The sequence below is a fragment of the Talaromyces atroroseus genome (assembly GCF_001907595.1).
Source record: "Talaromyces atroroseus strain IBT 11181 chromosome Unknown scaffold_3, whole genome shotgun sequence".
NCBI lineage: Eukaryota > Fungi > Ascomycota > Eurotiomycetes > Eurotiales > Trichocomaceae > Talaromyces > Talaromyces atroroseus.
The window spans coordinates 1,472,148-1,498,354 of record NW_017971435.1 but is presented as its reverse complement, the minus strand read 5'-3'; the positions used below and the strand labels follow the sequence as shown (position 1 = coordinate 1,498,354).

The window sequence follows — 26,207 nt, the reverse complement described above, 5'->3', positions numbered from 1 at the left end:
AAGTGAGAATTTATTTCTTCAAAGCCTCGAGGAGCTCAGCTGGTGGTTGTTGACGGTATCCCTGAGGATTATTCTTGGTCCACAGCCAGAGATCCTCACAGGCTTGTTCGAGAGTACGCTCAGTCTTCCAGCCGAGCTCCTTGTTGGCGCGGGTTGGGTTGGAGGTGAGGTTCAAAACGTCACCTGCACGACGAGGAGCAACTTCGTATGGCTGGTCTTTGCCGACAGCTGTCGAGAAAGCCTTGATCATCTCGTACACAGTGCTGCCACGACCGGTTCCCAGGTTCCATGCGCGCACGCCAGGGTGGTTGGAGCGCAGGTAGTTGAGGGCTTTCAAGTGGCCGTTGGACAAGTCCAAGATGTGGATGTAGTCACGGATGGCGGTGCCATCACGAGAGTCGTAGTCTAGAACAATTGAGTCAATCATCGCCCTTTCTGCATAGTTTGGGATCAAAATAAGAAAAAGCTTGTGAATGAATATATCACTAACCATCACCGAATACCAAAAGCTTCTCGCGCTTGCCAGTGGCAACCTGAGCCAACAGAGGAAGCAGGTTGTATGGGACACCCTGAGGATCCTCGCCCATGATGCCGCTTGGGTGGGCACCAGCGGGGTTGAAGTAACGCAGCAGAGCGGCGTTCCATTTCGCAGCTTCATCGGCTTTACCAGCCTTGATGAGGTTGTTTCGCTGGGCATTGATGAAATCCGTAATGGCGGTTTCGACAGCGAACTTGGTGTTTCCGTAAGGGTTGGTAGGGCCGAGAGGGCACTCTTCGGGGATTGGGATCATGTCGGGGAAGCGGGTGGCATCACCGTAGACGGTAGCAGAACTCGAGAAGACGATGTTGTAGACATTGTGCTTTTGCATGGCGCGGAGGAGGTTGATAGTGCCATAGACGTTGACGAGGTAGTAATCGAGGGGTTTCTCGCCGGACTCGCCAACGGCCTTTTTTTTTTGGGAAATCAGTACGGGTTAGAAAGGGGGAAAGAAGGAAAGCCAACCTTGAGGGCAGCAAAGTGAATGACACTGTCAATGTCGGGGTACGTCTCAAAGACCTTGTCGAAAGCAGTTGGGTCGGTGATATCAGCCTGGACGAACTCGGGCCTCTTGCCGCTGATCAATTCAATGCGGTTGATGACTTCAGCAGAGGAGTTGTACAGGTTGTCGGTAATGATGACTTTGTAGCCAGCCTCGAGCAAGGCCAGGGCCGTGAAGGACCCGATATAGCCCGTTCCTCTGTTGTATGACGGATGCAGTCAGAGCGCTGCTCGGGAGATGCGACGGAGGACAGCTTGCTTACCCGGTGACGAGAACAGAACCAGCAGCCATAATGCGGACAGTCAGGGGGCACGTAGTAGTTAGCGGGCGAACGGTAGATAATTGAGGCGAGGGTATGCTGGGGGAGTCGAGGAGAAGAAGGAGAGAGGAGACGAGAGCGAGACGATGGCGGGGCAGCAATAGGAGCAGCAGCAGCAGCGGGGCGGCTAACGCAGACGGCAGGGGAATTTATTATCGGTGAAACAACACGCTAGCTGGGTCGACGATCCGTATTTATTTCGGGTTGTTCTTTTTGCTTTCTTGGTTTTAGGTGGATAGTACCTATGTTATCCTCACCGATGGCTGATGGTCTGGAGTTGAGACTTACTTGTGTTGAGGTAACTAAGTAGGTAAAGAAACACGGCTTCAGTTCAACCTCCTTTCTGGCTAATCACAGGATATAATCAAAAATTCTTTGACACGAATATACTCATGTCAGTGTCATCCTATATATTTACAATTGTCTGCTTGTATGGAATATAACCAACCCGCTTTGCATTAACGTCCTAGATTATTATTAGGCGGTCATATCCTAGTGTCACTTAGTAATATATCCTTGAACCATTGTGATACATCAGTAAATGATTGATATGCATAATATAGGCCACTAAATATAAGCCCAGACAGAACTTGTTCCTGTCTCTGCATTGCATTGTTGTACAAATCTTGGCCAGTTCCTGTGTTACTGGTCCCCATGAGGTCGACACCATTCCTCCCAATCAAGGACAAAAGCGCCGAGGAAGAGAAGCAAAAAAAATAATAATAACCCAGCGCGTTCAGTCTCATAAGTGTCAGAACGATGACAGTTATAATGTGTATCAGTATGTGCCGCACATTCCCATATCCCCAGACCCATCTATCATGAGAATAACGGGCTTCTTTTTTGTAATGTCAGTGTTGATCAGTAGAATGGAAAGGCAAAAACAAAAAAAGAAAAAATTAACTGAACAAATCTAGCCAAGGAGCTCAACGTCGAGTCCGATAGCGCGCATGAATAAGTTGACATTGTTGAGGCGCTGGCTTGCCATATCGGCCGGAAGAGTCTTGCTCTGAGCCACGGTCTCCATCACTCGATCCCTAAACATAAATGTTAGAATATGGCGTAGGGATAGAGCAAGGTAAGAAAAGTACTTACTTCACAGCAATCACAAGTCGCTGCTGTTGCTCCTGGCTGGCTCCAATACCAATTGCTGCCAGGAACTGCCAAACGTACATGTCGTCCCCAGTGTTAATAGTTCCAGGGAAAATATCAGCTAGTCCAGGCTCCAAAGCATCGAAAAGCTGGTTGAACTTTTCAATCCATTGCTGCCAGTCGTATTCTTCCGCTTGCCCGGCTTCTTTGATTATTGCTGCGCGACTGAGTAGCATGGTCATGATTCCTAACCCAACCCTAGTTCTAGCCACAAATTGGACATGCGTTTGGGCAAGCACGAGGCCAAGGAGGCCGATGATAATGTTAAAAGATGCCTCGTTAACATAACCAAGTAGACTAGGCATAACGGCTTGGGAGAATAATTCGATATCCTCGCGGGATGCAGCCGGTAATTGTGTCTCACCCGGGTTCAGGAGCCCCTTGCGAACTACATCCAACGTGTCAAGGTTCACGACAATCATGGTCAATACGGTGATGCGTTGTTCCTGGTCAATTTGGCGGAAAAGACGAGGTATAGCTTTCTTGCCTTTCGGGTATGACAAAAAAGCGATGAAGGGGTGCGGCACCGAAGAGCCTGGCACAATGGGCTCAAGTACTCGCATGCTTTGCCAAAGTTTCGAGTTTAGTGCTTGCATGTTCTGTCTCCACTTCATGTGCATCTCAACAGACTGCGGATCACTTTCTTCTGGCGGTGGGGGCATCGTCCGTTCAAGGTCCTCCATTCTCATCAAGATATCATAAACACTCTCAATGTTGTTCAAAACGGACTTTCGATCACTGGCGCTGAGATCTGCTGTTGTACGCTTAGGCTTCATGCCTTCTGCGCCCTCGGGTCTCTTGATATTTAATAATGGTTTCGGAGTCTTCGCATTGCTAAATGATATCCTTCCCAGGCTGCCTTCGATTATAAGTTGTTGGTTTTTAGGCTTTGCCTTGGCCGCCTCGACAGCACGCTGTACTTGCTGTTGCATGCGCTGCATGTGGTTATCCGCATTTTGGTATTGTCGCCGGCCATGACCGCCAGTGCGGTTTCCAGTCTGGAAAAGGTATGTCTGGGCGAAGTGGCCGAGAGGTTGGCGAGGGTGCTGGCGTGGCGCACCACGTATCTGACTGTAGACCTGATAATAGAAGTCTTCTGATAAGAGCGACTCGATATCCGGATCGTTTATATTTCCCGTAGCAGCGACAAGCTGTTGCAGCTGGATCCGGGTAATGAAATTTTTATCTTGCGGTGTCATCAAGCCGTTACCACGGGAAAGTAGGAAGATCTTATGGTTGCGCTTGGCGCGCTTTGCATCCTCCATCAAATAGGCCATCCGCTGTTCCTCTGTAAGATTCATTAACTGTTGAGGATCAGTGATGACCGGGACATCCGATGGAGGCGGGGCCAATGAGGGCTGCTGCGGTCTATGAGCCGGCGGGGGAGCAGCTGGTTGACGTTGCTGCTGTGGCGGAATAGACGGTTGTCTGGGCAATGGAACCTGCTGTGGTCCAGGGGGACCGGGGATGAACTGCCCAGGTGGAATGTGTTGCAGCCGCTGTAGAAGCTGTGCCGGCGAGATGCCCATAGCCAAAGCCTGTTGTTCAAGTGCCATCAACTCAGCCGCTGCTATGGGTGGGAAGGCTTCTGGCGGAGGAGCCATCTGCTGACCGCGCGGCATTGGCATTGGCTGTGCGAGGTGTGAGGGGTGCGGAGGCTGCTGTCGCAACTGGGCTTCAACTTCCTCCAGACTCAGCATTTTCCGTGCGGGCGCCGCCACGGCAGGAGCAGGTTCAGCAACCTGCTGTTTCTTGGGCTGGGCAGTCGTCCCCCAAACGCTTGATTTTGCCGTTATCTCAGGGATGAAGCCAGGATCCTGGTATCTCTCGTAGCCAGTCTTTTTGGGCAACCGAGGAACAGATGGCGCTGACACTGGCGCTGGAGCTTGCGCGGCAGTCTCATTTAACGGCAAAGGAGCTGACGATTTGGGGTTCTGAAGGTTGTACAGAACCTGCTCTTCGGTCATGACATCGGATATCTGGGCTGTAGTGCCAAAGAAGTCAAAATCTTTCCCGACACTGTCTCCGCCACCGAATGTGTCGTCGTTGAAGGCATCTTGGTCGGTGTCGAGCTGGTCGCCGAGGCCGTCGTAGGTGTCCTCAAAGTCGATCCTGGAAATGAAACTCAGCAAAGATGAACATACAAAGCTCTCCGCCCTACGTAGACATACGCATCGTCGTCGCCGTCGTGGAAGCCCTGAGCTTGCGCGCGGGCAACCTCAGCGAACGGGTCTGGGTTTTCGAAGATGCCTCTGGATTGCTGACCAGCCTGCCGATCTCGCGGCAGGGAGGTGTCGAACCCAAAGAAAGACATATCGTGGTGCACCAAGAGGGAGGAGGGGTATCGGCGAGACGAAGATGATGGCATCCATATTGGGATTTCGCACTTTCCACTTTGGCGCGTGGTCTGTGCTGATGCCTGGATGCCTGAGTGCCTGAGTGCCTGGGCTGTCAGGTGTCTGTTATTAACTACTCCGTAGCTTTCTACGGCTCAATCTTGACTCCAGTCTCTAGTCTCTAGTCTCTACCAAGTGCGTAGCCTCTCCTCGTTTTCGTAGCAATACCTAGTGTGTCTCCTGGCGCAGACTCTCAAGAAGCAGGGCATCCTAGCCCACTCGCCAACTGCAGAGTTAGAGACATAGTTAACTCTTAAGGTATGCGTCAGTCTCGTGCGGAATGAGTCTCACACGCAAACGGCACTGCAAGCGCTTGCAGTCGCGGCCTGTCGTGGCCGCTTACGTACGCAGGCCCCGACTTAACTATTGTTTGGTGTTTCGTTTTTCTTAGTGCTGAGACATGCTATTTTATCTCATTTTGTTTTATTATATTATTCATTCTCATTTTCATACCCCAAATTTCCTTCCTCTCGAGCTAGCTGGAATCAAGTCTCGCCCGTAAGCAGCCTAGCTGGTCCCTACTAATAGCCTCCAGCCAGTCAAAACGCCCACCCCAAACGGCCAACTAACAATCTTCGATTTCTTCGGTGTTCAGTTTCACACTCCTTTTCCTCTGCTCTTCGGTCGTCTCTTCTCGCCTCTCGTCTTCTCTCTCGTCAGAACAGTGTTCAATACCCGCTTGGCGTGCTGCTGCTGCTGACTCGTCGCTTCTGCGCTGCATCTTGAACTGAGTCTTGTTTCGCCGTCGCTCGTTCCGAGAATCCATCATTCTTCGCAGTCCAGAACACTGTCTGTCGATCTTTTAATTCTTTCCTTTCGCTCGCTCATCTCCTGCTGGAATTCCTTTACTCGACTTTGTACTGCCATTTGCGCCGATTGCTCTTTATAGTGTTGAAGAAGATCTATGATCGGCGCAGCTAAACTAAAATAAAAAAGCCCGCGGACGTTGATATCGGAGGGAGGCTACAGGGCTCTTGGCCCTCCTTGACCATTTCAAAAGTCCGATTCTTTTTTTTTCTTTCTGTGGTTTACCTTGCAGTTCTCCATAATGTCGTCAGGATCCAGCAGATATGTGCGATATCTGCTGTTTGCAGTTTTTGTAAGTAGTCCGCCGTGCGGATAGCCTGGTTGACTCCATGTGGCTAATAGTTGTCAACGACTTGCGCAGGCCCTGGCGGTATTAGCCTTTATTTCGAGATCATCGTTGCCGCTGCCGACGAACTACGAATCTAATATAATACCTCAGACACCACAAGATAGCAAAGGCTCCGTTGACCCTTCCTACCAAACCCCCGCGAACAGCGGCCCTCCGGCGTTGACGCCATCTGGTGAGCGAGTCAATGCGACATTCGTGACGCTTGCACGCAACCAGGATGTCTGGGAAATCGCGAAATCCATTCGCGAGGTGGAGGACCGCTTCAATCGCAACTATCACTACGATTGGGTGTTCTTGAATGACAAGCCGTTTGACGACGAGTTCAAGAAAATCACCACTGCTCTGGTCTCCGGAACCACCCATTATGGCTTGATCCCCAAAGAACATTGGTCGTATCCCGAATGGATTGACCAGGACAAAGCAAAGGCGGTGCGCGAAGACATGAAAGCAAGGAAGATTATCTACGGCGACTCGGAGAGCTACCGACATATGTGCCGATACGAGTCTGGCTTCTTTTTCCGCCACGAGTTGATGCTCAACTACAGATACTACTGGCGCGTGGAGCCCAGTATTCAGCTATTCTGTGACATCTCCTTCGATCCGTTCCGGTACATGATGGAAAACAAGAAGAAGTACAGCTTTGTGCTCAGCTTGTACGAGTACTACGAGACCATTCCCACGCTCTGGAACAGTGTCAAGAAATTCATGAAGACAAATCCGGAGTACATCGCCGAGGGTAATTCGATGGGATTTTTGAGTGACGATGGTGGAGAGACATATAACAAGTGTCACTTTGTGAGTCGCGTCATCGTTTACTATTCTATTCGTTTTTGCTGACTTTAGTTAAATAGTGGTCCAATTTCGAGGTTGGTGACCTCGACTGGCTACGATCCGACGCCTACATAAACTACTTCGACTCTCTCGACCGAGACGGTGGCTTCTTCTACGAAAGATGGGGCGATGCACCAGTGCACTCAATTGCCGCTGGTCTACTCTTGAAAAAGGAGGAGGTTCACTTCTTTAACGAAATTGCCTACTACCATGTTCCATTCACCCACTGCCCGACGGGCGAACAGACTCGCCTTGACTTAAAATGCCACTGTAACCCGGCAGACAACTTTGACTGGAAAGGCTATTCTTGTAAGCTTCTTTCCTACTTCATTTCTGTTCTCATTAAGCACAACTAACTTTGTTGTGCCAGGCACATCGCGCTACTTCCACATCAACAATATCCCTAAACCAGAAGGCTATGAAAAGGAAACAAAATGACTCTCTGTCGTCCTAAAAGCGGCCGGTTATTCATTTCTCCTCACTTCTTTAGTGCTGGCAGTTGCATATGGAATTTGGAGGCGCCGACAACGCGTAACTCAGCAAGCGTCAACTGGAATATTCTCAATAGCGGATTTACGTCTTCGCAGACCGCTTAGTCCTTTCACAAAAGAGGACGGACGACGAATATAGGCTGAGATTTCAGCCTTTTTTTTTTCTTCTTTTGCTCTTTATTCAACTATTTCTGCATGTCGATTTTTGAAAAGGGGGAGAAAAGACTGGTCTTTTATTCCCCCCGAGTAAGCTATTATCGAGCGGTGACTTGGACTTCTGCATTTCATTTTGAAGCATATGATGCTCGATGCTAGTATTTTGTTGTTGACTGATTGATCATTTCTGTTACGGCATTTCAATTTACTCGTTTGACTATATCTTGTTTTTGTTCTACTTGTTTTACATTCCGTTTTGTTCCTCTTTTTTGTCGAACATTTCTTTCTCTTCTATCAAAAGGAAATGGTGTCTTGTGTGTTTTTGTGTTTGTATATAAACGTATCAACTAGTGAACAATGATGTATATTGTATCCCTTCCTATATCTTGGGGTTCTTCTTTCTTTTCTTGATGTTTCTTTTCGTCTAATTTTAGTTGAATCATATCATATCATCGATATTAATAGCATGACAACTATGAAGAGGTTCATTACAGAGAGACAAGTAAAGGAAAATGCATTGTAGTATAATACACAGAGAAATCTTAACAGCAAACGATGTGACCTCAATTCAATCAGTCGATTAGATTAATCTGCCTTGGGCTTCTTCGTGCCATACTTTGACCTAGCAGTCAACCTATTCGCAACACCTCCCTGTAACAAAGTTAGTTCTGGTCTTCATCTCCTAAACAGCAACGGGAGAGATAAAAAAGCTTACCAAATCCAAAGCCCCTCTAACAAGATGATATTTCACACCAGGACAATCCTGCGCACGTCCACCCCGAACCATAACCACACTATGCTGCTGGACATTATGCCCTTCACCGGGGATGTATGCCGTCACAACTCTGCCGCTACTCAGCCGCACCCTGGCAGTCTTTCTTTCACCCGAATTGGGCTTTTTCGGCTTCGTGATACCTGTCTTGAGACATACGCCTTTCATTTCGGGTCGGTTGGAAAGCGCCGGAGAGCGACGTCGCCGCGCTCGTTGCTCTTTGCGGCAGCCGCGTCGGACTTGGTTGTATGTTGCGAGTGCTTTGGGGGTGGATGAGAAGTTGCGATTTGTTGTGTTTGTATTGAATAGAGGATTCATCTTAGTGAGTTTGGAGAGTATAGAGGAGGATGAGGGGGAAGTAAATCGAAAGGTAGATGTCTGAGAAAAGTTTCGTGTTGAAGGCGATTGTAAGGAAGAGAATTGTCTTGGTCGGTATGGCTGCCTGACTCGAATTGTAGGTTTAGGAATGTGGAATGGCTGGCGGACAAGGGTCCGCGAGCACAACGTTGTCGACATGCTTGCTGCACCGACGATGTTATCGATTGTCGTTGTGAAGACCGAACTGGTTGTTGATGTTAAATCTCGGAATAACGAAGGAGAATTGCACGTGACCAAGAGCCCGTCGGTGCCTGCGTTTCCGATAGTTGACTAAGGCATCATTGCTCCAAAAGCTCCACATAAGCTAGGCCACCAGACCTGCGATTAACATCTAACGTCGACTTCAACATTGCGCTTATTTCATCTTCAAGTCCACTCCATCTTCAAATCCAAAACCAAGGATACACAAATAAGTTTATTTGATATATCAAACTTGTCTCGTCAATAGCAGACGAGATGGTACGTCCTCCACTTCCATCTATCTACGCCATGCCATGTGCCATGCCATCTTGTTCGAAGAAACAGAACCAAGACTGACAAAAAACTCATCCAGTCCCTCCGCATAGCCCCTCCCACTCACCATGCCTCCTACACCGACAACACCATAGGCCGTAACTACACCTCTACCGGCGCCTCAACCGGAGCGGCACCTCATCCCAGCAAAGGCGCGCCCTCAGCCCCCGGACTACCAGACACCCTCCGAAACAAAATCACACTGCAAGCGCCCCACGGCTCCCCTTCAGAGAATGCATCTACCATCCCAACATCTGCACACCCGCTTGAGGCGCGCCTTTTGGCCTGGCGCGAAACCCAGGATGCGTTAAAGATGGAATCCCTACGACGAGCGTACGGCATGGCCGAGCCGATTAGACGTGGGATGGAGTTGAAGATTGTCCGTGATTCGAGTTTTACGCCTATGCTGTTGGGAGGGCCGAGAAGAAATGGCGGCAATTTGCATGAGGATATTTTGGTGCTTGGTGGGCGGGATACGGAGATTGGCTGGGAGGATGTTTTCCATGGTATGCCATCTCTTATAACTCTTTTCTTTTCAATCTCGCCTTCTGTTTTGGATGTATTAAAACTAATCTAAAATTAACAGGAGATGAGTTCCGTGAACCCCCGGCCTTCCACGATGAGATGGAGAAAAGACTCAAGATGGACTGGTAGAGGAAGGGTTATGCGAGTTGGCCAATCCGTGAACTTGCCATCTTTCAAGTGATATTTATATCATCGATGTCAACATCGATACGATTATGGCCGGGCTAGACAATACAAATTGTACCATTACGCAATAAAGTCATCCATGTTCCGTCTAGTCTTGTGCATGCCATATAGATCAGTTCACTCAGAAGCAACCCTTTGAGGGTAATTAGTAGGAGTTTTCTAATCCAACGCTGATGATCAGAGGAACAAATCGAAGTAGACAATGAAAATAAATACCAAAGAAGAAAGCATCCGTAATAAACAAAGTCTGAATAGAAAAACCGGCTAATTAAGTAGACCAGAAGTACATAAATACAAAGCTGCTTGCTTACTTACAAAAGAAACAGCACTCACTACATGTACCAAGATAGGTAAGCTCTTCATGGCAACATAAAAATTGCTAGAATACGCACACACACACCCGCCAAACACAAGGAGACACACTACAACTCGGAATAACCAAAGCTTCGCGAGGGAGGGATATGAGGCAAAAAAAGGGGGGAGTAGACGCAACAGGACGAAATACAATGGTTGCTTTCTCAACGCCAGGTGATTAAAGACAAACAGAAGCAACACACCAAGTAGGGCAGAATGAGATTTAAGAAACATGACATCAAAATGAGGGGGAGAAGAAAAGGAAGGATCTGCTGTTAGTATTTTGATGGGTACCGAAGGAGTGCGGAAAATAAATGTTCAGGCTGAGGCTTGTAAATGGAAAAATGAACATGTTTAAGAACACGAGTGCAGGTAGAAGGGAAAAAAATATTGGAGGAAAGAGAAACGGGGGTATCGCGGTACGAACGAACGAAACATGTGTTGTAGTAGGAAGCATGGATGCAAGTTCGAATTCACAGAATAATGCACCGACAACCGGGACTGCGATCGCTTGCATCTCGGTCTCTAGCTGAGTATGATTTGCCGCCTTTGGCATCCTCTTCATCTACAACTTCTTGCGGTTTCACGGTCATGTGAATGACATTGGGTGCATCGTGAGTTAGGCTCGATTCTAATTTAGTAATGTCAGCATATGTGTACATATGTAAGGGCTTCGTTGTGCGAACCTGATAGCGGAGATTTATCATCTAACAATTTGCCAAAAGAAATCAGTCGAATCGAACTGGGTGATGATGGTTGTGGTTCCCATTCTGAATATTGTTCAGTAAAAATGTAACATTTCTGTATAAATAGATATTGCATGTCATATCTTACCTGCTCGCCACTCTCTCCATATCAACTCTTTGAGTGTATAAACACTCATATTGAAGGGATCATCATTATCGACCTTGACACTCCGCCTTCGCAGGTATTTCTTGTCGATCTTGAAAGGATGCCGCGCACCAGTGATAAGAAGTAAGGTGATCACCAACTCTGGCCCTGCGTCTTCACCCTCGGTCACAGTAGTTGTCTCAGGGGCTTCGCTGGCTTCTACGCCGGATGTGGGCGGCTCAGCTGCCACGTTAGTGGTGGTAGTGTTGGCGGTGGTGGTGTCGTCGGGCGTAGGTGTTGCTGCAGCTGAAGCTGCAGCTTCCCTTGGCGATGATTTGTCCTCAAAATCTTCTGTATCGTTTTTCTCCTTCGACTGACTTTCTGTACTGTTTGGTGCTAATTGAGTTGCCTCAGCAGCCGCGGGCGATGAGGATGACGGGGCAGGGACATCTGAATGCTCGGGCGCTGTGGTGGTGGTGGTGGTGGTGTTGTCTTGTGCCGTTGCTGCAGGGGAGTCGCTGCCGTCCGGAGCAGACAAGTTCTCAGTTGAGGCCATCCTGTCTTATCATAAGGCAGTTGAAAATTGACGATGGCGACAGGCTAGAAGAGCTGTGTCGGTGAACTCCGAGATGAACGTGGCCAGAGAGAGTATTGAAAGTAGTTAGAGAAGATCGACGTCTGACTGGAGAACGAGATGCAATTGCCATGATTAGACGACCGGAAAGCGTCCGGGGGAGCCTAGCCTAGATCAGCTAGCTGCCAGGCAGCTAGTCCGATATAAGCAAGGTTTGTTACTGGTGTCATACATACCGTAATAGATTACACAATATTACGCGCGCAAGCACTGTCAAATATTTGGAAAAAAAAAAAAGATATAACTTACTAGCTACTTTCTACTAGTGATTTTATATAACGTATGTAGAAAGAAGAAGCATCTTTCATCCTCTCTTCAAAAGAACTTCTCGTGCCTTTCTGTTTGTCTCTTTGGCATTGTCTCATCAGTCATTACAAAAAAATGGTTATCATAAATAGATCAAAGCCATGTCAGATACTGTGCCAAGTTCTGGAACTCGCTTCTCACGCCTTCTGATCCATGGCGAACACCCAGAATTCGTACCTTTTCTATTTTGCCGCCAAAGTCGTCTTCCACTCTGCTTTGGTAAGTTTCGAAAAGCAAATTGAGCTTTTTTATCACCTCGGCATCGTCACGAATCAAGAGGACAACCGCATCGTAACCTCCAGCACCAGGGACAACGCCTCCAATAACGCCGTCTATTCCAGAGACGGTGTCAAGAAGCTCACTCTGTACGAGCGGTTCAATAGGTACACCTGATTTTTCCGTCATGGTCTTCAAGTAATTCCGTGATCGTTGCATGAGAACGCGCACGTTCTTATAGATCTCAAGGGCCGCTGCTGCCTCAAACTCGGGATCTGATCGGCCATGAACTGCACGTCGAAGTTCAAGGCGGAGTTTTTCATTGTTCGCCTGTAGGCTATCCCAGAGCAAATCGGCCTCCTCCTTGTTCTGTTTACGCCATTCCAGCACTTTCCTGACCATGGACGGTGTCTGTGACCCGCAATCGACGTCACAAAGGACCATTTGCATCCCAGGTGGCAGTTTCATGCCGACATCCATGAATTCAGTATCCCACGGATGTGCAGAATCCAAGTCTTCCACTGCCGAGAACAGTCTCTCTTCAAAGCCAGACGATCCGACTTCACCAAGACCCTCGAGAATAGACGGAGAGAACCGGCGGTAGGAACATGATCCCCAAATGGCTGCCCCGACATCAAATCCAGATCCCACTTTTCCTTGGGCAGCACAGTGTGCAGCTTGAGCGAGGTTGTGTAACTTGTCTCGGGCGACAATTAGGTCATCCGGGTGCATGGTACGATGGATTAGCAAGGCAGAGACTAATGCCGTCACTAAGGCTGCAGACGAACCCAGTCCTGTTTTGTGGGCATCCTGTAGTGTTACGCCGAAATCATGAAATCCGCCACGGCTTCGAGAATCAATATTTGAATCTTGACGAGAATCGGAGTAATAGTCATTGTCTGCTAGTATTGTAACGGAGAGTGACCCAAGATCTTGGGAGTCGGCTACATAGCTGATATAGGTCAGGGCGTAGTTGAGCGAGGTTTCCACGAATGGGTTTTTTGGCCTGTTATATTAGCAAAGGCCAGAGAGATCTGGATGCAGTAAACTCACCCTTCATTACGCTGTGTAACTTTTACTCCGCCACCATTTTCACATCTTTGTACGCCATATTCCCAGACAGCATCTCGAAATTGTGGGGAGCGCACAATAACGCTCTCTTCGGGGTGATTCTCTAAGGTCTCGTCTGCCCCTGTGTTGGCTGTGGCATCGTCTTTGGGAGAAGATTGAGCCGAGCCGCGATGGCGGTCTCGCTGAAGCTGCTGCACAACAGCATGAATTCGAGCATCGAGAGCGAATACCGTGCCAGTATATTGGCGATCGAGCACCAAGTAGCCTCCTGTGAGAAGAACCTTCCCAGGCGCCGACACAGCGGTCGTAGCGGAAGGGCGGACGGGCATGAGTTTTCGAATCCTGAAACAAAGGTTGTCAGGGATTCATGAGTGGTTTCCGAGTCGATGCACAGGCTAGCAAGTAGAAATGGTGCGCTCTTGAAGCTATGGTTCGAGCTTGCACGTGAAAGTGCTGTGTGAAATTATTTATCAACGATTGTGGTTAAAGGCGATCGATGTAAATAAGCCCCGAGGGGTAAAGCAGCATGCTGGCGTCTGATTGGCGGACCGGACAACCAGGAATTTCCTGCTGCAAGGGGGCCCCTGATTGGCCATTGATCTTCAGGCCAAATTTTGCGCTCGACGATTTTGAAATTATCAACAGGTCAACAGGCATGCTAGCTAACATCAATTGGCATGTAACCGCGCTGGAGACTGTCGGTACAGTGTACAGCGGTTTCGAGGTTCTCACAGCCTCAAGAGCACAAGCACAGATATGGATTGCCCGCGCGGCGCCATGACACATCACATTAGCTAGTTAGTTACGTATGATCGACTCAGATTTAAGTCCCAGCTATCATCGCCGACTCGTTTGAATGCTGAAATTTAATGCATAACTCGGTACGGAAATGGCAGCCTCCGTCGCCTAAGAAAAAGAGCCGGGACGGACTGAGTCATCAGCTCGGCTCGACGCGGCTTCTGCGTCGGGGTTAAGCCAGATGGGCCAATCGGAGCCCGCCTCGAGGTCCGCGGACGCAGGAGGAGCCTTGCAGCCTGAGGATGTCCCTATTCTTCCCTATGGCGCCCTGCGATTGGCTGGCGCGCAGTCATCTGATTCCTTCTCCGACGTTCTGGAAGCAAAACAGGATGGCTTAACTCCGGCCATCCCCTTTTCGGCGCGGTGCCGCCCCTCTCCCCAGGCATCGATTTTCTGATGCCTGCAGATTGATCGCTTTAACTATTAATGACTCGTCTCTCTTTTCACCTCAATCGACACGTCCCAAAAGAAAACACCACCACCTCCACCATCACCACCACCACCGCCCGGCCTCTCCTCTCTTGATCGCGGAGCCTGTCTACGAAGAAAAACATATACATACTGCTTTAATTCATAATATATCTAATTGTTGCGTGGCCTTGTCTGTACCTTCATTTTCTTTGCGCGTTCGTTTGGCGGCAGTCGGGTCGTCAAATGAACCTGCACGGTGCATTCTTTGGGTCCAAAGGTATGCACCATGTGTCCACGGAGTTTCAAGAATACCAGCAGACTGACATCTCGCAGAGTCTCCTCTTCTCTTTGAAGAGGACCCCCATCTGACAAATGGTTTTTAAGCCGTTCACACATCTCGCGCGACAGAACTTTGCCAAAGCCTTCACCCATGGCTACGCTCAGTCGGTAGTTGCTGCATCCCAGTCCACATATACCTCGTCGACGCTTAATCCGCTTACCACCACAACCGGTTCCCTAAAATTCCATCGCACTTCGCAACTGCAAAGCACTTTCCAGAATGCCTCGAGCTCATCGGGTGCTGGCGCCAAGGCCGGTCAATCGACTTCCACTTCAGGCGACTCTGGCTTAGCCGCGTATTATGCTGCTTGGCAACATGCCCAGCAGACAGGCGATGACAGTGATTGGAGACAATTCCAATTCAAGAAGCGGATAGGGTGGAAGCCAAAAGATGAAATCACGGATAAGAGTGAAAATTACTCCCAGGAGAACTCGTCCGGGGATGGCGTTCGGGACCTGAAAAAGGCCGCCGTCAATGTCGATGTGAGCGCCAAGGTGGAGGAAGCTGTTGCTCGCGAAATCCAAATCCAGGAGGAGAATGCCGACGCCGAGGATGATGCTGCAACAATTGTTGCTCCTAATGGCACCTCCGCTGAATCAGAAATCTCTCTAGAGCAGTCAACTGATGCAAATGCGGAGAAATCTTACATTGCATCCAACAAGGTTGCTGACTTGGCGGTAGCAGAGAAGTACGCAGAAATCCCTGCTTCATTCGAAGCACTTCTGCGTGAGGGCCTTACCCCCACCGTCGAGGCATATAACTCTTTACTTCTCGCTGCCATCAAGCTACACACGGATTCTTACCATGCCGTTCCAAAGGCATTGGATGTCTACTCAGACATGCTACGCCGTCGGGTGATGCCAAATCAAGAGACATACAAAACACTCGTTGCAGTATTGGTGTCACGTGCTGTTGAGATTTCCATATCAGGAGCCACGCTTGAGCAGCAACGCATTCGTTTCGGTGGTTTGGAGGAACCTGGCAAGTTCTTGTTCCGCTCCAGCGAACTAGAGAGAGAAATTGTTGCAGAAGACCATTCACTGAGCATTGCGCTTAAGTTATTTGATGCAGCAACCAACCGGCACAGCGAAATGGTCTTCCCAATGGAAGTATACAAATCCTTCATTATTACTTGCGCTGAGGCTGGCCGCGTCGAAGACATGATCCGGATTTATGCTCACATGGAAACACAAAAACTTGTTCCCCATGCCGCTATCTTCCCCTCGATGATTGCGGCATTTTCCAAGATAGGCGATCTGAAAAGTGCTGTTGAGTGCTATAACGAATACCGCGAACTCGCAATGGCAGATGATAATGGCGTATTCAGCATTGTCGAACGTCGGGATGGTGAAGTCTATGCTGCTTTAGTTGGCGCCTATATCACCTGTGGCAAGCGCGATGGTGGTCTACGCTTCTTTGACCGTATTCGCTCGTCCTACGATGATGTTAAGGAGGACCGGGTGTCTCGTTTGGAAGCCGTTGAATCGATCATCGTCCGTGACGCTCTAGTTCAATCCTCAATTAACGCTGGAGACTTCGATGAAGCACTTGCACACGCCACCGCTAAGCTTCGGGACTCTGCTTTGCAGCAGGCCATGGCAAAAATTTGTGTGGCTGCTGCTGATGCCGGAAGCACCGCGGTCGCCATCCAGTCGTATGATCGACTTGTCGCAGAATCAGCAGATGCCATTGGCTCAGCAGTACCCATGCTCGCGTTGCATGTTCGACAAGGTAACGTGCTGGCTGCTCGGACATTCTGGGGCGTCTTGAGTAATCTCGATCAAACAACCTCGGACTTGATTCAACCGACCACCATGTACGCCGTTGCACTCCTCAAGAGCGGCCACGTCGAAGAGGGATTGATGGAAGCACGCAAAATGTTCAACCGAATTCGCAAAGATACTACTGCTCAACAGTTACTTCAACTACCTATCCGCGAAGAGATTGATGAAGCCATCGAGCTTCTCGGCCGTGTCCTCTTGATGGAGTCAGGCATGGTGATCTCCTCTCCTGCTGCCATGACTCTGGTCCGATCCATGGTTGAGAACGGCGGATTGGTCTCCCCAATTGCCGAACATGCTATCTCTAGCTTGGGTCCAATGGGCATCTCGGCACTCAGTGTAGATGATTTGACTCTTGCTCTTCAAGTCCAAGCAGGCATGATCATCAACAACCAGGTTGCCTTCAATGCCCCTCACCTTGTCCGCTTTGCCCACATGGTCGACGTGGCTCTCTCTACCGGTACTCCCCTGGACGTTTTCACCTCACGCCTGGTCGACCAGGCAATCCTGTCAATTTCCGATAGTCGCCCTGATCTGGTTCAGAGATGGCAGGATCAGTTTGTTTCGGTTTCCAGGCAGCAGTCGCTTTCGTCTAGTCGTTATACTCCCGTCTCGGAGACTTCCTCGCAGATCAACTCCTCGACAACGAGCTCCGAAGACAACTACGATCCTTATGCTTACACGACAGACTACAGAGGATCGACGATCATCTCTGACGAATTGGAAGCTTCAACTAGACGCGTTGACGTTCATCTCAACGAAGCTATGACAAAACTACGCAACATCCGTCGTCTCGGTCGCCATCCACGCTACATCACGTATGCCAAGCTCATCAACTCTGCGGCCAAGTGCGGTCGCATGAATCTTGCAAACGATATTCTAGCGATGGCACGACAGGATGTTCCCCTGCTCCCTCAATACAGCGCTGTCAGATATGGTTGGACCTCGATTCTCGATGCAATGGTTGCCGCTTGCTTAACAGTAGGCGAACGTGACCTAGCCTCAAAGTATCACCAGGAGCTGGCACAGATTGGTGCTGCTCCTACTGCAAACACTTTTGGACTGTACATCACCACGTTGAAAGAGTCGACCAAGACATTTGACGAGGCAACTGAAGCCGTGAAAATCTTCCATCGGGCCATCTCCGAAGGCGTCGAGCCGACTTCGTTCTTGTACAACGCTTTGATTGGCAAGCTTGGTAAAGCACGTCGTATTGATGACTGTCTTCTTTACTTTGCCGAGATGCGTGCGAACGGCGTCCGTCCCACCAGTGTCACCTATGGTACCATTGTCAACGCTCTATGTAGAGTCAGTGACGAACGTTTCGCCGAGGAAATGTTTGATGAAATGGAATCCATGCCGAACTACAAACCTCGTCCAGCCCCTTACAATTCCATGATTCAATACTTTTTGAATACCAAACGCGACCGTAGCAAGATCCTCGCCTATTACGAGCGGATGCGCTCGCGGAACATTGAGCCTACCATGCATACGTACAAACTCCTTATTGATGCTCATGCTTCATTGGAACCCGTCAACATGGAATCAGCCGAGAAAGTACTTGAGTCCATGAAGGCATCTGGGCAGCGACCAGAAGCCGTGCACTATGCTTCTCTGATTCATGCCAAGGGTTGTGTGCTTCGTGATTTGGATGGTGCGCGCGCTATCTTCGACAGCGTCATTTCCAGTAAAGATGTGCGTGTTCAACCATGTCTGTACCAAGCTCTCTTTGAGGCCATGGTCGCCAATGGCAAGGTCTCATCTACCAGCGACATAGTCAGCAGCATGGGCAGTCATGGTGTAGAAATGACTCCATATATTGCCAACACTCTCATCCAGGGATGGGCAGCCGAAGGTAACATCCATCAGGCTCGGGAAATCTACGACAGCATTGGCATCGAAAAACGCGAACCTAGCACCTATGAGGCAATGACGCGCGCTTTCATTGCAGCAGACGAGCGCTCCCGCGCAACAAGTGTTGTCCAAGAAATGCTTTCCCGCGGTTACCCATCAGCTGTGGCCGGCAAGATTGTCGACATGGTTGGCGGCAGTGTCACCGCTGCTGCTAGCATTTAGAACGTTAAAAACGCCAACGAAATGGTGCACAGCTTTATCTTTTTTTTACCCTCTTCGCCATTCGATATCCCCACACCGACCTTCATCTTCACAAATCTTAATACCTCCTTTTTCATACCATTTCTAATGACCTACGTGGTGGCATACGAGGGCTGGACCCTCCCACACCCCTTCAGCTCTCGATGGCCTTCTACGTAGGCGTCTTGAAGCGGACAACAGAAAGAAATCCTTTCTCTTTTCTGATCATCTGAAAAAAAATTTTTCTTCTTATAGCATGTATCATACACATATTGTCTGTGTTGGAATGGAAAGCAAAGCAAAAGGTGTTTTCGGCGTTTGTTTTTTTTTTTTTTTTTTTTTTTTTTTTTTTTTTTTTTTTTTTTCTTTTGTCATTTGCATTGCTCGACAGACCAATGATCGAGGAATATCCATACCACTGTTAAGATTCCCTGCGGATAAGTGTTTGGCTTGTTCGAATTTTGTTTTGTTTTGTTTTGTTTTTTCTTTTTTTTTTTTTTTTTTTTTGTGTTGGGAAATCTTTACGGTGGCTGGTTGTGACGATGGGGTGGCGGCGGTGTTGATTTGAATTTTTGATATGGATATAGATAGACACATCTCAACTCTTATGTTTAGTTACTTGTTGGTTCGATAGATTTGTGGACTGGCAAACTAAAAAAATATGAATATAATGAATACGAATTCAATAATTGAATAAATCTAAAGACACTAAAAGCCGGTGAATTAATTACAGTCATCAGGTGATGGGTGCTACATCATCCCATGGCTCGTTTGGAGCCCTGTTTAGGGCCCTTGAAATCATGTCACTACCAATGCTTGATTTAAAGCTCAAATATAAGAAATGTATGTACGTCCGTATATATCAAAATAATACATATCATTAGCGCTTTTTCTTCTCTATAGGGTGTTGTTTTAACCAAAAAGTAAGGTAAAAGCGCTAGGATCTTCGCCCCAAACAAAGGAAAATGATGTTTAGTTCACATTGACAAAATAACAGGCTTGTGATTTGTTTATTGAAACATATGGTGGCTTTGGGTGGTTTCTATATCTTTTTGCTTTTCTTGTTTCTTTTTGTCTGACTGACCCTCTCGAAAAAAAGAAACTTTCTAACCGATCACAAGAGTGTCATCGTCGGGGAAGCTGTACGAGGGAACTTCAAGGTTCAGAGGAGCAGGTCCCTTGCGAATACGGCCAGAAATATCGTAATGGGATCCGTGGCATGGGCAGAACCAACCACCGAAGTCACCGGCTTCACCGATAGGCACACATCCAAGGTGAGTGCAGACGCCTAATAAAATTCAGGCCGATTAGTTCTACTCTCGTTATTGAGAACAGTAGAAGGAAGAAGGCTCTCCATACCAAGCATAATCAGCCATTCAGGCTTCTGCACACGATCCTCATCGGCTTGAGGATCCCGGAGCGATTGGATATCGATGTTATTGGCTTCTTCAATCTCACTTCCAGTACGGTGGCGGATGAAGACGGGCTTGCCACGCCATTTGATAATAACCTATTCATTTAAAATTGCTTAGCCTTTTGTTGTCAGATCTGGAAATATTGTAGACATACGTTCTTGCCCTCGGGGATGGCTCCTAGAGCAACTTCGACCTTAGCTTGAGCCAGGACGTCAGCAGAGGCGGACATGTTGACGAGGAAGTCTGTTATTGGAGGGTCATTGATTAGCTATCATTCTCGTATATTCCAATGGTTTCTCTGTATGCCCGACAATCCCGGTATGCACCGCCAGGTACTCGTTTCATAAGGACGTGAAATTCTCGAAATGCATGGGCAGTAACCATCGATTGAGAGAAGCATTGACGTACCTTGGACGGTGGCCTTTGCTCCAACGGCGGAACCAAGACCCATTGTTCCGGCCACAAAGTACGAAAAGACCTTGTTCGTCGTGGGCGAGACCTTGGACGTGTACTTCTTGAAGTTGGGGATCTTCAGGGTGTCGGTCTCCTCGGAACGGCCGAAAGGACTCTCAAAGGACGATTTGGCAGCAACACCTCGTTGTTGGCCAGCGGCAATGGCGGAGCGGGCGACGTTGGTGGGCAGTTGCTGACGGGCGCAGGCGCGCAAGAGCGCCGTCGAGGCGGAGGTGAGCTGTTGAGACATGGCCGGACAAGCACAGTCGGAGTAAGACGCAGACGCAGGGATAGACGGAGACCGCAATTGGAAACGGCAACAATTGCGTTGGGTTGGCGAGAGGGGAGAAGGCCAGGTGCGAAGAGGAGAGAGAGAGAGAGAGACGTCGGAAGCACGAGGATTTTGGGAGGTTTGAGGTGCCTTCCCGAAAAGCAGCCGGGATCAATCATCTTGCCTGTGATTGGCCAGCGGGACTTACTTAATCCGTACTAGCTCGTCTGGTTGTATCGACTTGCGGCTTCTCTCTTCTGCTTCTACTTGCTCATTCTTCTTGTTTTCTTGCTTTTGGTTTTGTTCATTATGACAATGACAATCATGAAGTACTACTGAACAGGCTCGTTTCTGCTAGAGCAGAGCCAACTACATTGCGCCCGATCCGTTTATCTGCTCGCCTGATGGCATCGTCTTGTTGCTGCTTTGCCCTGTCTCTATCAACGCGAAGTTGGCTGACACATGTAATGCCGTGGTATAGTCAAAAAGTTCCATTGATGAAGTAATCGCAATCAATAGCCTAGCAGCCTCCGCAAACTCCTATGATATGCATGCAAGCTTCCTCAAACATAAAAGAGCAACCAAAACTCCCTCATATTCATTGACAGTACGTGTCTATCCAGTCATTTCAACATCGCCACTTGCAGCATCAGGCTCAGACTCGGCCGACCGGTCAATCATCATAGATACCGTGGGCATAGGGCTCTCTGCTGGAGCTGGCCTGGCCGTTATAAGTGTTTGTCCCCCCGGAAGACGAGCGGCACCATTTTGTCCTATCGCAGCGCTGTCTAAGGTCGTCTGTCCTTTCTCCGCTATAGGCGTGTCATGTGCTATTTCGCGGGCTCTCTTCTCTTTAAATTGTCGATAGGTTGTAGTCTTCGGTATCACATCGGCGAGGAATTCGAGGTTATCAATCCGCGAAACCGCAGTCGCTATTATCACCGTAAATTAGCCTATCACAGACCCTTTTTCCCCCGTGTCTGTTGGAGAGCGTGCGTACCAAGATCCTTGTATTGGATCGTCTTCCGAGGCTTGCGTTCGGATTTGACCACGTTATACCCTTGCTCTGCTATGTATTGAATGAAGAGTTCCTGAGATGGATATCGTATCAGCGTCTGTATTTCGTATGGCGAATGTAGAGGGGATCACTTCATCGGTAGTCAACGTACTGTAGCCATCGCAATGAGAAACGTTGCATTATGTGAGCACTGTGCAATCTCTTCATCTAGCTGGATTATCTTCTTTATTCGGGCCACTGGTCAAACGTGAAGAATTAGATCAGCTTGCATCAGAAAGAGAAAAAAGAAGTCATCCGGAGTCATACGCGGAAGAACAGTCTGGCCCGTGGCTGCGTCTGAGTCTGCGTCACGGTCTGTGTGCATGTCGGAGGGCATCGCGAAATCAAGTTGCTGGACGCGTTGAGCTCAAGAAGCCAAGCTCGTGCCAATTAAAAGTTCAGGTATGTCGATAATTTCGAGTTTTTGAAGTTCGGGGTAGAGTTAAGAATCGCTCGCGAATGTGCTGCAGCTGTAGAAGGAGGAAAGAAAGATTGTGTTGGATCGTCGCGGCGCGTCTGAGTTAATTGGAACCAGTCGGATCCAGCAAACAACTGCCTCTACATGTCTCAAGACTCACACAGCGAAATCATTTTCTTGATGGGCTGATTATTATGCTTTGGAATTATTACTCTCTACACTGTTTTGCTATCCATTTATGAAGAGAATGCAGGACGTCGAAGCTACACTTACAGACCGGTCAAATCAAGATCCCGTCACTGCCTCAGCAACATCTCTGTTAGTAACTCTAGGCAAGGAACCAGAAATCATACACAAATCGCAGTCTTCTCTCGCAAGAGTGTTCACTGTCCACTGTTCACTGTTCGCTGTTCGCAGTTCGCTGTTCGCAGCTGTAGTTGTGGTTAGTTACAAGTTAGGTACTTGCTTATCTTATCGGCTAGCTGCAGCCTTCTAGGGTGGTTCACTAATGTGATCAACTTCACCACATCAACAATAGCCAACTACCTAAAGTCAATCACAACTCGACAACGTCTGCCTACGTCGACGCAACAACAGGTCTTCTGCCGCCGCCCAACTCTCGATTCAAGAGGCCCGTTACAGCCTGGTAGACGTCGGAGGCAACTGCGCTAGGACACACAGCCTATGCGACTGTCCTCAGAATCACCGTTATACTTATGACCATCACTCGCGCGTCGTCCAGCTCCGCACGGCCTCATGCGTTTCTCTCCCCTATAGACGGCCCAGTGCGCCGGCTTTCTGGATTCTCCGTCTCAGATCAGAGCGACAATGGGGTTGGGAACGGAGGAGCCGATCCGCACCCGGCCGTGGCTGAAGAGATCAATGAAATAAAGCGCTACGAGGATTTCTCTACCATTGACTGGGTCCAAGATGCCATCCAAGAACAGTCCCGTCGCCGCGCCCGCCGAAGAGAAGGCCATGGCTTCTGGGATCAAGAGGGAACGTTTGGCTGGCGCCGCAAGCTGTGGGAATCCTACGATGCGGGTCAAGCCTGGCTAGTTGTGACCCTCGTCGGCGCGGCAATCGGGCTCAACGCTGCGTTCTTGAACATCGTGACCGAGTGGTTGTCTGATATTAAGTTGGGATATTGCACCACGGCTTTTTATCTGAATGAGCAGTTTTGTTGCTGGGGCGCGGAAGATGGTGAGGAGCGAAGAGCCTAAAAATCGTTGGTAGTCTTTTGGACTGACAATTCCATTTCTGATTTGAAGAATGTCCGGAATGGCACCATTGGGGCTCCAATGCCTTTCTAAACTATATAGTATATTTCCTTTTCGCGGTACGTTTCTATCTGCCCGTTTCTATGAGCAGCAGTATGCTGACTTCAACAAGATCCTTTTCGCTTTCACGTCGGCTTTTCTAGTCAAATCATTCTCGCCCTACGCCGCAGGTTCTGGTATCTCCGAAATCAAGTGCATTATAGCAGGGTTTGTGATGAAGGGCTTCTTAGGCGCAACCACCCTCTTTATTAAATCAATAGGCCTGCCGCTTTCAATCGCCTCCGGGCTCTCTGTGGGAAAGGAAGGGCCAAGCGTGCATTACGCCGTGTGCACAGGAAATGTCATTTCGCGGTTTTTTAACAAATACCGGCTGAATGCCGCGAAAACAAGGGAAATATTGACTGCTTCTGCCGGTACAGGTGTTGCAGTGGCTTTCGGTAGCCCAATTGGTGGAGTACTGTTCTCTCTCGAGGTTAGTTCCTGTTTCTAAGATACGACCATGTTTTCTCAGGAACTGAAACCCCAAGCAGGAGATGTCGACCTATTTTCCCCTAAAAACTCTTTGGCGAAGCTACTTCTGCGCTTTGATTGCAACCGGTGTCTTAGCAGTAAGTGCATTTAATCATATGCTATCTTAGGGAATGATGTCAGTGAAACTAAATCCGTCACAGGCCATGAATCCCTTTAGGACTGGTCAACTAGTCATGTTTCAAGTCAAGTACGATCGTACATGGCATTTCTTTGAGCTGATATTCTTCGTCATTCTGGGAGTCTTCGGGGGATTGTATGGTGCGTTGGTGATCAAATGGAACCTACGAGTAGCAGCTTTTCGAAAGAAGTATTTGGGACCATATCCTGTGACCGAGTCTGTCGTTCTGGCTGGGTTGACTGCACTTCTATGCTACCCCAATATCTTTCTAAGAATCAACATGACACAAATGATGGAGGTGCTTTTTCGAGAATGTGAAGGCGACAATAACTACGAAGGCATCTGCGAGTTAGTAAACCCAATTTTTTGTTATGCTTCTTTCCATGACGCATTATTAACATGGTATACCCTCTTCTCAGCACTCAAAATCGCTGGCCGATGGTGTTCTCACTCCTTATTGCTACGATTCTTCGCGTCCTCCTGGTCATCATTTCGTACGGATGTAAGGTTCCGGCCGGCATCTTTGTTCCATCGATGGCAATTGGGGCATCCTTTGGAAGAATGGTTGGAATTCTCGTGCAAGCTCTGCATGAATCATTTCCAGACTCCAATTTCTTCGCTGCCTGCGAACCCGATGTTCCCTGCATCACACCTGGGACATATGCTTTTCTAGGCGCAGCAGCGGCGCTCAGTGGAATTATGCATCTCACTGTTTCTGTCGTTGTTATAATGTTCGAAATTACGGGCGCTTTGGTGTACATCCTTCCCACTATGGTATGTCATAACTCTGGAGTTTAACCCATTTCATTCATCAGTGGCTAACTTTTGGTAGATTGTTGTTGGCGTTACAAAGGCTGTTAGTGAGCGTTTTGGCAATGGCGGAATTGCAGATCGCATGATCTGGTTCAACGGATTTCCTTTTCTGGACAACAAGGAAGACCATGTTTTCAATGTCCCCGTCTCCCGTGTCATGACCAGCAGCCCTCTTTATTTACCAGCTTCCGACCTCACCGTGCGCGAAGCAGAACACTTGCTGAACAATAACAAGTTCCAAGGTTTCCCCATTGTCGAGGATCGAGCTAGCAAGGTACTCGTCGGCTACATTGGCCGTACTGAGCTTCGATACGCAATCGAAAAGGCGAGACGCGTGCAACCGCTGGCTCCCAATGCGAAGTGCATCTTCACGCACGAAGCTGCTGCAGCTACTACTAGGATACAAAGTCTTAGGTCCACATCTACTACGCATTTGCAAGGCGCGCCTCAAACATTCGATGAATTGGAAAATACCACCGGTGCTTCAACCGTAGACTTCACTCCGTACGTTCATCATACTCCAATCTCCGTGCACCCTCGTCTTCCCCTGGAAACTGTGATGGAACTATTCAAGAAAATGGGCCCGCGTGTCATTCTAGTCGAGCAACGCGGCCGCCTGATGGGTCTAGTCACGGTGAAGGATTGTCTCAAGTATCAGTTCAAGGTCGAAGCGCAGGAGAACGCTACCATAGCAGCAAACGGATCAAGTCCAACTTGGTCTACTACCAATGGCAACGGTGAAAACCAAGGATCTGTTGCCACGCTTGAAGAGAAAGTATGGTCCTTTCTACAAAAGTTAGGCAAACCATTACGACTACTCGGGGATCGAAGTATAAGGCTTGAGGAGTCTTCTGCGAGGCTTGCGCATCAGCGGAATGATCATGCTGTAGATAATTCTACAGGTGGTAGCCACCAATCTGGTATCCCGCAGGGTACCGAGGAGGATGATATGGTCGAACTAGAAGACCAAGAGAGGTAGTTTGCATGGTCTTCTGCTACAACGATGCATGTATAGTGAGTCGATATTATAGATTTATGACCAATGACAGATTAGAGATGCATTGCGATTAATTGCGTCTTCCGGCATATATGTTGTTTCC

The 26,207-nt window shown here is 48.6% G+C and overlaps 10 protein-coding genes across 10 annotated transcripts; 4 read left to right on the top strand and 6 right to left on the bottom strand.

Moving 5' to 3' along the window:
• Positions 1-10: 10 nt before the first annotated feature.
• On the bottom strand, positions 11-1,331 carry UA08_03552 (Bifunctional protein GAL10; the record flags this gene model as incomplete). Its single annotated transcript, XM_020265864.1, has 4 exons — positions 11-405; positions 491-947; positions 1,004-1,238; positions 1,303-1,331. The coding sequence occupies 4 exons, from the start codon at positions 1,329-1,331 to the stop codon at positions 11-13; spliced, it is 1,116 nt and encodes a 371-aa protein (XP_020121429.1).
• Positions 1,332-2,272: 941 nt separating this feature from the next.
• On the bottom strand, positions 2,273-5,628 carry UA08_03551 (hypothetical protein; the record flags this gene model as incomplete). Its single annotated transcript, XM_020265863.1, has 4 exons — positions 2,273-2,396; positions 2,455-4,623; positions 4,683-4,959; positions 5,478-5,628. 4 exons carry the CDS (start codon positions 5,626-5,628, stop codon positions 2,273-2,275), a joined length of 2,721 nt encoding a protein of 906 aa, XP_020121428.1.
• Positions 5,629-5,955: 327 nt separating this feature from the next.
• On the top strand, positions 5,956-7,332 carry UA08_03550 (Glycolipid 2-alpha-mannosyltransferase 1; the record flags this gene model as incomplete). The annotated part of the gene is made up of 4 exons (XM_020265862.1): positions 5,956-6,006; positions 6,076-6,858; positions 6,915-7,203; positions 7,265-7,332. The coding sequence occupies 4 exons, from the start codon at positions 5,956-5,958 to the stop codon at positions 7,330-7,332; spliced, it is 1,191 nt and encodes a 396-aa protein (XP_020121431.1).
• Positions 7,333-8,126: 794 nt separating this feature from the next.
• UA08_03549 (putative 37S ribosomal protein S12, mitochondrial) lies at positions 8,127-8,631 on the bottom strand (the record flags this gene model as incomplete). The annotated part of the gene is made up of 2 exons (XM_020265861.1): positions 8,127-8,192; positions 8,257-8,631. The coding sequence occupies 2 exons, from the start codon at positions 8,629-8,631 to the stop codon at positions 8,127-8,129; spliced, it is 441 nt and encodes a 146-aa protein (XP_020121430.1).
• A 516-nt stretch (positions 8,632-9,147) lies between these two features.
• UA08_03548 (hypothetical protein) lies at positions 9,148-9,858 on the top strand (the record flags this gene model as incomplete). Its single annotated transcript, XM_020265860.1, has 3 exons — positions 9,148-9,150; positions 9,245-9,710; positions 9,791-9,858. 3 exons carry the CDS (start codon positions 9,148-9,150, stop codon positions 9,856-9,858), a joined length of 537 nt encoding a protein of 178 aa, XP_020121289.1.
• Positions 9,859-10,742: 884 nt separating this feature from the next.
• On the bottom strand, positions 10,743-13,656 carry UA08_03547 (hypothetical protein; the record flags this gene model as incomplete). Its single annotated transcript, XM_020265859.1, has 7 exons — positions 10,743-10,900; positions 10,956-11,039; positions 11,104-11,657; positions 11,911-11,944; positions 11,984-11,993; positions 12,218-13,262; positions 13,310-13,656. The coding sequence occupies 7 exons, from the start codon at positions 13,654-13,656 to the stop codon at positions 10,743-10,745; spliced, it is 2,232 nt and encodes a 743-aa protein (XP_020121290.1).
• A 1,252-nt stretch (positions 13,657-14,908) lies between these two features.
• Positions 14,909-18,733, top strand: UA08_03546 (hypothetical protein; the record flags this gene model as incomplete). The annotated part of the gene is made up of 1 exon (XM_020265858.1): positions 14,909-18,733. One exon carries the CDS (start codon positions 14,909-14,911, stop codon positions 18,731-18,733), a length of 3,825 nt encoding a protein of 1,274 aa, XP_020121281.1.
• A 1,124-nt stretch (positions 18,734-19,857) lies between these two features.
• On the bottom strand, positions 19,858-20,869 carry UA08_03545 (Cytochrome b-c1 complex subunit Rieske, mitochondrial; the record flags this gene model as incomplete). The annotated part of the gene is made up of 4 exons (XM_020265857.1): positions 19,858-20,039; positions 20,111-20,261; positions 20,321-20,409; positions 20,575-20,869. The coding sequence occupies 4 exons, from the start codon at positions 20,867-20,869 to the stop codon at positions 19,858-19,860; spliced, it is 717 nt and encodes a 238-aa protein (XP_020121282.1).
• Positions 20,870-21,505: 636 nt separating this feature from the next.
• On the bottom strand, positions 21,506-22,284 carry UA08_03544 (hypothetical protein; the record flags this gene model as incomplete). The annotated part of the gene is made up of 4 exons (XM_020265856.1): positions 21,506-21,822; positions 21,891-21,981; positions 22,060-22,145; positions 22,215-22,284. 4 exons carry the CDS (start codon positions 22,282-22,284, stop codon positions 21,506-21,508), a joined length of 564 nt encoding a protein of 187 aa, XP_020121283.1.
• Positions 22,285-23,081: 797 nt separating this feature from the next.
• On the top strand, positions 23,082-26,086 carry UA08_03543 (hypothetical protein; the record flags this gene model as incomplete). The annotated part of the gene is made up of 7 exons (XM_020265855.1): positions 23,082-23,568; positions 23,688-23,704; positions 23,758-24,117; positions 24,176-24,253; positions 24,317-24,642; positions 24,714-25,068; positions 25,127-26,086. 7 exons carry the CDS (start codon positions 23,082-23,084, stop codon positions 26,084-26,086), a joined length of 2,583 nt encoding a protein of 860 aa, XP_020121284.1.
• Positions 26,087-26,207: the final 121 nt, after the last annotated feature.